This window comes from Merops nubicus, unplaced genomic scaffold (assembly GCF_000691845.1).
Source record: "Merops nubicus isolate BGI_N331 unplaced genomic scaffold, ASM69184v1 scaffold6449, whole genome shotgun sequence".
Classification (NCBI taxonomy): Eukaryota; Metazoa; Chordata; class Aves; order Coraciiformes; family Meropidae; genus Merops; species Merops nubicus.
Genome location: NW_008632942.1, coordinates 1 through 10866, shown reverse-complemented (window position 1 = coordinate 10866; position 10866 = coordinate 1). Strand labels below are relative to the sequence as shown.

The following is a 10866-nucleotide window of genomic DNA, read 5'->3' as shown; positions in this document are numbered from 1 at the left end:
GTAAAGATGTGTTTTCCCAGTTATAAGAACAGAGGTATTACCCACGTGACTAGGGGAAGCTTTTGTTCACTGTTCTCTTGTGATGGACACTTTCCTTTCAGGCATTTGCAGTTACCTATTTGCTGTAACACCTTTCCCACCTCTGTAAAACCAAAGACTGCCCTCACACTACCTTCTCTGCAAACTGGATTTGACAGGAATGGGTAATCCCCAGCCAGGGGAGGAAGTAGCACACTCATGCCCTCACTGGTCTCGCCGAGCAGTTTGGGCACTTAGAACGTTGCCTTACTGTGAACATTAGCCCACTTCCTCTAGTTCACAGTGCAAGTTAGACTGTGGCTAAAGTATCCTTCTTGTATCTCAGGTTTTATGGTGCTAGGGTGCAAGGTGTACTGCTGTTGATTACACAAATTCAGCCAGCAACAGGTTTGTGGATGGAGCTACCCATACTTGTCCTACCACTGACACCTTGCTGTAAATTGAGGCTGTTTCTCTGAAATACAAAATGCTTGCCCTACCTGTGTTCTGGAAGATTCCTCAAATTCCTCCAAACTTTTGTTCCTTCCTCACTAGGAGCTTCTGTTGGAACATGAAGAACGTAGTTGTGGCATATCTTACTCTCCTTCCTAGTGTTTGGCAAAACTTAGTACGTGGTCTGCTCTGCACCAGGTGACTGCACACGCATTCATTTTGTCTTCAGTGAACAACTGCGTTCGCTTTTGCATTCTCAGAGAGCACACTGTAGGGAGCAGTGGTTACTGGCTGGGCTGCGTCACTCCTGAAAGCTAGCTAATAATCCAAAAGTTGTCTTTTCAGGCTGAGCCAGTGCTATGACAAAAGGAGGATGGTCTAGAACATGACAGGTACCACGCAAAGGAAGTTTCTTCCCATGTTCTCTGCCTCAGACTGTGGTACTACGAATGCTAGGTAGGAGCATCCGCTTCTCAGTACCAAAGCTGCATTAAATCTGAATGCTCAGGGCCTTCCTTTTGTCAGTGGCACAATTCATTACCTGAAGCAAAACTGCTGCTATCAGGGGCCTGATCCTGCCGTCATGAGAGAAACAGTATCTCTGCTCAAAGTTTTCTTTTGCAAGAAATTGCAGATTTGAGCCCCTGCTGTTTACATCTGAACTACTCAGGGTGGGTGGGGGATCTAGATAAGCCAGTCCTTACACTTACCCTAGTGCAATGAGATTATTTATTAGCTTAACTAAAGACTTAAGCAGCCTTTTAAGAGAAGTGTTCTTCTTGCAGCCTTGACTTTTATCTCCTCCTTTGTAATGTGGTTTAGCCAGTCCTAATAGGAGTGACTGAAGAAGCACAAGCAATGGCTTTCAGTTCAAAACTTACACTTTGTTCTTTCTGATGTCAGTTCCTGATACTAGTCAACCTATGTGTAAATCTTGCCTGTGGGCAGTACTCTTAAGGTAAAGATGTGTTTTTGTAATGCGAGTGTTAAATGTGTAATGCAGGAAGCCGGTGTTTGGAACCTAAAACAGATTATCTTGAATGTCTATTTTAGTAATTAAAGCATTTTTAACAACATTCAAGATGTTGTGGTGCAGTTTTCTTTCCTAGATATTGTTGTCTTGCATCTCGTTTTCATGGGGCCCTTAAGATCACCAGTATTAAATAAAGCACCAAGAGAAGGGCAGGGAAAAGATTGAGAGACAGATGAGAGCTTTAATATATGTCTGCCCCCATGAGCTGTCTTCCTCTGCTGAAACTACCCCTCCTTTCTGAGTCCAGGAAGAGCTAAGAACCCAGGAGTGACATTACAGAAACCACATCAGAGGAAGCTAAGCAATTAAGCAACAACAGTTGTAGCTGGCAAAATTCACCACTGTTTGCCAAAAGACAGACAGCTGTTTCCACCTCAGTCTTCAATTGAAAAGGCCCAAATTAAAAGCACACTGTAGAGATAGTTGTGTGATTGAAGAGATCATGGTACTATAGAAGGATGCCCTAAATCCTCTGGAGGTAAGAAAACTTCTGCATAAACCAGCGGGTGCTGTATACACAGTTAACCCCTCAGATTTATTGTTAAATGAAAATAATACAATTCAAAGATTCAGGTCAGTCACAGTCCTTATACAGGCAATGCACTCACTAGCAAACTGCTGTTCCAAACTGATAACAGATCACTTGCTGGCAAAAGCCATAATTTGCTCCTAAAAGGGAAGAAGAAAAAGGTAAGTAACTTGCAAACTGGTAATAAGCATACATGCTAGAAAGTAGCTGTAGTCTCCTTCTCTTTTATATGTATGGGCAACAATTCTCTGTGAGCCTTTCCAGCCAAGGGCAGAGCACCCTTCCCTGTGTGATAGAAAATTAAAGAACCTGCAGCATTCCTTTCCTTCCAAGTAGCTACCAATAGGTTCTGTGCTCAGAGAAGAGGTCTTTGTTTGGTTTTCTGCTATAAACAGACAAAAGTTCTCAGCACCGAGGCAGCAGTTTAGTCCTCTTTTGAGTGCAACTAAATCAGACACCTTGCCAGCAGCAGCTACTATGCCTTAGAAATTTACTGCTCTTCAATTCAGGAAGTGTCTTAACTGTGACCATAACACAAAGGAAATGGGCCACCTGTGTTTAACAGGAAAAACATGACTTGAATTTTTGGAATAAAACATTCAAATCCAGAAATGGGTAATCTAATTTAAGAGTGCTTGGGAACTTAGAGAGCAGGTGGCTTAAGGAACCTCAGGAAAACCCAGCAACTAGGCTAAGACAGTGCAAAATTTAGGCAGATAGGCTGCAAAGAGAGGGTCTGTGTTTGAGACTGAACCTCCTCACCACTGCCATCTGCAGGTAATTTCCATTAGGGAGACTTGCACTTCAGCCATGGGGAAGTAATTTCACAAGGCAAAACAGGACAGAAAAGGGTAACTTGTTTGAGCTGCACACTACATCTGTCAAAGTCACCTGATGTCCTACTCTTAGTGAAGATGTGTCTTCATAGGGCTGTTTTTTCACAGTGTGTTTCTGGAATGCAGTTCAAGGTTCCAAGTTTTCATTCCACAGCAAAATAAAGCTGATTACTTCTAACCTATAACTGCTGACGCAGAGGATAAACCCTTGGGTCCCTCCCTTATCCTCCCTTGTGCTGCAGCAGAAAACAGTTACTACTGAGCTGCCAGTTACTTAGAAACTCCTCAGGCTCATTCAGGACATGAATAGTTCTGGACTCTTCCTACACCCTCACTTCAGTGAGATTCTTACTTTCACAGGAGGCAGGGCATTTGTTGCTTGCAATCCCCACGTCCTCAGCAACACCAAGGGAGCCAGCCTCGTGGAGTAAAGCCTCTTTAGCACATCTGTAGCAGCTATCAAAGAGACATTGTGCCTCTGACGTTCTGTCTCAAACCTTAAGAGATGTTTTAAGGAGCCTGGAAGAGATAATTAAACACTTCTATTAAAATCGATGCGTCACAAACAATTGTGCATCTTACCTATATAACAGTCTCCACCCACATCTGAAAACAGAAAGAGAACAGGGAAATGGTCTGTCTCAATAAAGGCCTCCTTCCATCAGCTAGTGCTCTTCACCTAACCAGCTCTTTTAACTATCACCCTGCAGAACTTTTTTCTTTTAAAGCAGCTTTGAGATTTGTGTGATGGAAACTGCACCAAGAATCTTTAACTGCCCCACAGCAAATGGACATCAGAACAGCTTTCCTTCAAAGGTGTTTGTGCTTTGAAACACAAGACAGCAGCATGCTTAACCTGCGAGACAGGCCATGCTTGTCCTGTTGTTAGCAGCACAGGGTTTTGAGATCAGTCATCCTACTGCCACTTCATTGTCTTGGATTCTTACCCAGATCGCTCCCATTGAAGGCCGCAGCACTGAGGTGACGAGCTAAACATGCAATGTCACCAAAGCCCAGGTTTACACCTTGTCCTGCAAGTGGGTGGACTCTGTGTGCTGCATCCCTGGAGCAAGAGAAGAAAGAAATCTATATCCCTTCCTGCAGAAAGCCGTAACGGCTGAGAAGGCACAGAAGGCGTCGGAGCAGCGCCCCTCACCTCTGCAGTGAGCACCACCTTCCACCAACACACACACTCTGTCCAGCGCCTCCTGCACTGCGCTGCCCCACCCGACTGCCCTCCCGTTGGGAGAAGACAGACAAAGGGGAGGTAAAAGCAGTTCTGAATTATAGGGCTAGCTAGACAAAGCCCTCTCTCAGATCACAAGTGAAACTGGCCTTGTTTTGTTTTATAAGTGACCTTGGCACAACAGGAGGTACGTCACTGGCACATTTCACAAAGTAGACAGACATCATGACTAAAAAGGACAAGTGGGATATCACTGAATAGGAACAGAATCAGGTTCTTTTAAGAGCAGACTTACCTGTAAAGGACAAAGCCAGACATGTGAGAGTCAAAGATTTACAGAAATGAAATGAAGTTTGGATATGAAATGTAAGATCATGTGCTTTAACAAGCTATAAAGCACAGAGTGGCTCACAAGATGAAAAGAAAAAATACCTGAACTGTAATACGGCATCTAAGAATTACTATAAGCTACCAGTGTCTTGCAGCTGTGGCAGAAAAAATGAGTACATGCAACCTTAGAATGTAAGAGATGAGGTATTTTCCTATTTCTACAGTCCACCATACAAAAGCCTATGACATCCCAACCATAATAACTTGTAAGTTTTGTCATTTCTGTTCAAGAAAGGTGCATTTAAAACTCAAACTGGTACACAGAATGGCTGCTACAATGTTTGGGGAAGTACAGGCCCAGCATGAGATACGGGACTGTTTCACTGGACTACACAAAACAGAAAAGGGAAATTATTAAATTGCAATTTACATAGAAAACACACACAATGGACAAAGATCTACCCATACAAAAGGACTTTGTTGGCCCAAGAGCACAGGGTACAAACTGGGCCTGGATAAAGTCAAACAATAAATTACTTCTAACCATCTAATCTGTTGCCTGGAGTCGCCACACTTGCGTCACGTCTGAACACGCGCCATGCGCTCACGCAAGGGCTGCCCCTGGGGACCTCACCCAATAAGAGCCACACGGTGATGGACGTACTCCGTTGCATGCCCCAACCCAAGAGGGAACATGGCTCGGCTCTCTGGATCTACTTTAGCAACGCTTGGGGGCAGCTGACGGACCCCAGTCCCCGAGGGCTTCAGGAGTGAAATTGCAGATCGAAACATGGCCCCAGCAGTATTGATGAAGTCAGAGTGGTTTACGTTGCTCCACTGAAAAATAACAACAGATCTTTAGACGTTAACTCAAACTAGACATATAAAAGAATACAGCTGAAAAAAAACTGAATGAGCTCCAAATACTGTATTTTAACCACTTGGGCCAAACTATACAGTAGAAGAAACTATCCTTGTTGCTTTAGGACGTACAATTTCTCAGCTAGGATGACCCTACCCTTTCCATCTTTTGGAAATTTAGTTCAACTTCTGTGACTTTCAGAACTACCCTAATTCAGTCCCAAGGGGTCATCCTCTCTTTGTTAAGTGCCTTTTTAATATCATCCTCACCAGAGGAGTGAACTTGAGAATCCACCTCTCCTTTAAGCTGTAAGGTTTCACTCTGTTTCTTGTGATTACAACAAAGTCAGTCTCATACCCACCACAAGGCTGATACTCACGAAGGCAGAGTTGATGCTGTCCACAAAACTTTCCTCATCCATAGCGAGAAGCTCTGATGCATGTTCATGGGATGTAGACCAGACCAGAGAGCTGGCAGTGTCGGAAAGCTGGTTTCAGAGAATGTCAAGGGTAAGTATCAAGAGAAAAAGAAGCAAAAATAAGCAAACAATGCAAAGATTTCCCCACTGCTCTGTCCTGCCTCAGTCCCTCTGCACATTACTCTTCCAGCCCAACTTGCTACAAGTAGGAAATACCAAAGATAAAGTGAGAGGGCAGGAGGGGAATACAAATGCAGTAACTGAAAAGGGCAGATGGACAAGTTCTTGAGACAGAACAACACAGAAAGGCACAGGTATAAATAAATTTTCTAGATCAGAAGAAAATATTTTTTTAAAATTATAAATATAACGTTTAAAATACAGAAACCACAACACATCTTACCGGAAGCAGCGCGATCGGCCCTGTGGGAAGGAACCTCTGCCAAGCGACGTTATTGTCTGTGGCCTATAGCGGAAAGAAGCAAGCGGGCAGTTACTAACTAGTGACCTGGGTCACCTCCTTAAGCTGTCCTGCTGCTTCTGGAAGAGTCAACTGGCAGAATTTCACCTCGGACAAATGAAGAGTTGCCACTACAGCTGACTGGTCATACTGATGCTCAATGTTCTTAATTTCAGCTTCCTTCCGGACCACAGAGTTATGACCATCCGCACCAATCTGCAGAGCAGAGACACAAAGCAACCTCTTCAGCAGCTCCACAGAAAGAAAATATCCCAGTACACAATCCTCAGCCTGCACATACACACTTTTTTGCTTATTCAGGAAAAAAAAAACTAAAGAAAGAAAGATTTCCCCAAAGCTAGTAGAAGAGGTGGCCCCTGCTGCTCCTGGCCAATTCAGCACAGTCTTTGGTCTCAGGTGCAGAAAAGGCTGTGCATTGTGTCCCACAGCACCACTGGCAGAATCACCCACTCACCTCACTCAAGCCCTCCACGTGGGTGTGGCAGCACACACAGAATCAGAACCAAATCCAGTGGAAAGGACTTGGGTGAGAGATGATGCCTGATCAACAGAAATAAAAAGTTTAGTTACCAGCAGTTTGGTCTGAAGTCTGCGTCCATCAGCTAACTCAATTTGGACCCAAGGGCTTGTGTCGTGAGAGGGAAGGGGCCAGGTATACCCGACTGCTCTGCTCCTGTAGAAAACCTCCACTTGGTCTGATGGGAACACAAAGTACCACGGTCATAGCATGATCCACACGCAAAAGAAGGAAACATCACTACAACAGCAAAGGCCATGCGTGTCTTGATGGCACCCTGAGAGCTGACCCTACACTTCTCAAGGCATCCTGAAAGACAGGTCCGGCCAACCCTGGAGAACTACACAGAGAACCATTTTCTTGCTCTGTAGCCTTTGGAAGACAGATTTCTCCCTCCCCACCCAATTCAAGAAACTGTCTCAGAGTTACTGGTTAGATGAATTATCTTTCTCTCTCATAACTTAGCACACACAACAGAAGGCAAGTAACTGAAGGCCCTCTACAGGAAATAAAATATTAAAGAAGTTGTCCACTACCTGCTACTGCATCTAACTGTTTTGTGAGAGCAGACATAATGACATCATTCTCCACTATGTAACCCATGTCATCTAAGTCATCTTTCTCAAAAACGATCATGGCTTCTGAACAAGCATCCCACACCTACAAAGGAAAAATACATTACACGATGCTACATGATAAAGAAGTGCTGTTCCTTCCAGGGACTATGAATATATCCAGCTTACACATGAAAAGGATGTGGCAATCTGGAAACACAGAACCAGAGAACACGTCCTGGATTACCATCCATTCCCAGCTACTGAAGCACATCACATAATTCCTTTCATATGCTTCATCTCAAAAACTAATTGCAAAGAAAGTTTTTTATCTCTACTTTCCTGTTAAATATTAATATAAATATTATAAATATATTAATATATAAAGCTACACCTTGTTGTGGAGTAGCCCCAGCCAGCAGCTCAGCACCACGTAGCTGCTCATTCACTCTCCTGTGTCAGGATGAGGGACAGAATCAGAAGGGTAAAAGTAAGAAAACTCTTGGCTTGAGATAAAGACAGTTTAATAGGTAAAGCAAAAGCTGCATGCACAACCAAAGCAAACCAAGGAATTCATCCACATCCCATCAACAGGCGGGTGTTGTTCAGCCACCTCCAGGAAAGCCGGGCTCTGTCGCATGTCACAGTTACTTGGGAAGACAAACACCCCAACTCTGAATGTCCCCCCTTCCTCCTCCTTTCCCTCAGCTTTATATGCTGAGCATGGTATCATACGGTCTGGGATATCCCTTGGGTCAGCTGTCCCAGCTGTGTCCCCTCCCAGCTTCTCGTGCACTCCCAACCTATTCGCTGGTGGAGTGGCGTGAGGAGCAGAAAAGGCCTTGACTCTCTGTAAGCTCTGCTCAGCAACAGCTAAAACATCCCTGTGGCATCAACAGTTTTCAGCACAAATCCAAACTACAGCACCATACAAGTTGTTACGAAGAAAATGAACTCTATCCCAGCCAAACCAAATATGCACCTTTACCTTTATTTTTGTCTTTCCTGACTAGTACCCATGCCTCAACATCTACAGCTTCCATCAGGAATCAGCCTTTCATCCTGTAACATCAAGACTCCGAGGATAGGTATTTCTGAGAAGACTGATACTCCCCCAAAAAAAGTACCAGAAATCATCATAAGCATGACCTGCCCTTTGCCAAAGAAAACAAACTTTGGATCATTAATGTAAGTACTTATGAGAATTCAAAGCAGACAGACAGTATATTTGCAGCCCTAAATAAAGCACCTGCATTCGTCGGAACGGTTTGAGTCGCAGGCTGCAGACATGATCCCAGGCACCAAAACCTGAGAGAGAGAAAGGACACAAATGCATGGAGATATAGGTTCACATGTGACATTGAGACTCAAAACAAAATTCAAGTTCATTCCACACTCTTCCCCACACTCCCTGGCTACCAGTGCCCAGATTCTGCTTGCACCATCCCTAGACAGGGCCAGGTCTGATTCAACACTTTCACAGCTCCAACATCACGTTATCTTCCTGTTAACACACGCCAGCAGAAAAGAAAAAAGTTTTCCATGAATGCTGTGACTTAACAGGCTGCTATCACTGTCCTATCACAGAGAGAAAACACACAGCTGTCATTTTTTTAGAACATTGTTTTCTCCTTAAGGAATCAAGGCTCAAATCTCTCTTTAAAAGGTAAATTAATCAGATGAGTTACCAGACTACACAGCACTAAGTACACACTTCTTTTGTGGACAGAATGTTCCAGATGCTGCAGAGAGCACCTTTCAACCTTTCACTAGGCTAATGTCCCAAATATTTATGTAACAAGCCTGACCAAGATACCAGAACACAGATCTGTTATCAAGAAAAGCCTGATTTAATCACCACAGCTCAGCAGATGGAATGCTAAGAGACAAAGGCAAACAGTCTGCTGCATTTCAGATAAAAGGCAGCACATGCTCCAAGGAGTTTTGCTTAAACAGAATGAAACCAGCTCAAACCCACTATTACAAACACAAACAGGAAACATGCTTACTGTTTAGGAGGGTTGCTGATCCTGGGGAGATGGAACTGACTCTGTTACTGTAGCGGTCTGGCATCCCATCATAGTCTCTCCTGGGACCAGCCTCCAGCAAAGCAATCTTCTTATCACAGAAGTGGATATCATGCCCTAAACCAAGCAAATATACACTTTGTTACAATGCTGCTTCCAAGCATCTTGTCCCTCACTTCTGTTTCAGTAATGCCTATACATTTTAGTAATATGATAGGGTAGATGCAAAACTTAATAAAGGAGTGCATTTAAAATACAGGTTTTGGCCTGGCAGGTAAACTTTTGTATTTTAAAGCTTTATGACTACAGTCCTGTTACTGAGATAGACAACTCTTCTGCAGTTAAAGCAAGGAATTAAATGTTTTACTTGTGTACAAAGTTTACACTTTTGCATAAATTTGCACTTATTTTGTTATAAAACTTAATGACTGAAATATTAATGAGTGAAACCTACAACATTTACTCCACACACAGAACATGTTTTTCAGTGCTTACACATAAATTTACTTATTAGAACAACAGATCAAAATAAACCTCCTGTGACACTTAGCAACTATATTTGTGTTTTCTTTATCCTTATAATCTGACAGTGGAATAGCACAGGCAGTTCAGACTTAAGCTTTCAGTTAAAGAGAACTGGGAAAAACCAACCAACCAACCAAAACACGACATGACTCAAGCAAGGAGTAAATCACACTACAGCCAGATTAGCCACACTTGTGGCATCTGACCACCATGGCTGCACAAGATACCAAGACCAGAAATGGTGTCTTTGTAACATCCAAAATTTACTACTACAGCAGTCTTATTAACAGCAGTATCCTGAACATGTTTTTCTAGCTTAGGCATAATATAATCTTGTTTCTTTAAAGGTCCCAACCTGCACATTAGCCTTAGGTATCACTGCTACAGGGGATCCTTATGCTGTCTCAATTACACTGTATTGTTTAACAATACAAGCAGAAGAACGATAAGTTTGCAAAGTCAACCCTTATACTTGCAAAGCACTTATTGCTCAAGATCTTTCTTCTTTGCTCTCTTTTTCTTTAGGCTTCTGTCACTATTACATCCTTCTGAAACAATGCTGCATACCAAGAAGCAGCCAGGATTCTCAGGGTCTCCAGTGATACAACCCAGACACAAATCCACTTTAATTTGGCATTCCAGTGTTTAAAGTACAGGGTTAGAGAATGAAAATTAGGATCAGAAAAACATTTTCAACTATGGCTGAAATTATGAGAAACTTAGGATCAGAAAAGCAATTTCAACTATGGCTGAAATTATCCACTTAGAGACTTAAGGGTGACCATGGCAGAAACACTATGAGTAAATTAGAGAATTTAAAGTTATTAACATAGAGATAGACACACAGATATAAATAGGGCTCATCATATTTATCAGTTATCCAAACAGCTTTAAGTCAGCTTCCGAGCGCTGTCACAAGCGGATACAGGAATAAGGAAATTCCACGACAGTGGTAACTACGCAGTTATCTCGCACCATCACCCACACGGACTAATAATGAAGGTCGACTTCTAAAGGCTGTGCGGCCATGACGCCGGCCGGAGGCGGCGAGAAGGTCACAGCCTTACCCAGCGCGGCGGCCATGGCGCTCCCCACCA

General features: G+C 43.2%; 1 protein-coding gene across 1 annotated transcript; it reads right to left on the bottom strand.

The window, feature by feature from the left end:
* Positions 1-2022: 2022 nt before the first annotated feature.
* Positions 2023-10858, bottom strand: COQ6 (coenzyme Q6 monooxygenase; the record flags this gene model as incomplete). Its single annotated transcript, XM_008948059.1, has 12 exons — positions 2023-2173; positions 3222-3388; positions 3817-3932; positions 5020-5222; positions 5627-5734; positions 6069-6131; positions 6234-6341; positions 6717-6841; positions 7200-7323; positions 8467-8525; positions 9227-9361; positions 10837-10858. Coding segments are annotated over 12 exons (1260 nt in total), but the record flags the coding sequence as incomplete, so codon positions are not given.
* Between the last annotated feature and the right edge of the window lie 8 nt (positions 10859-10866).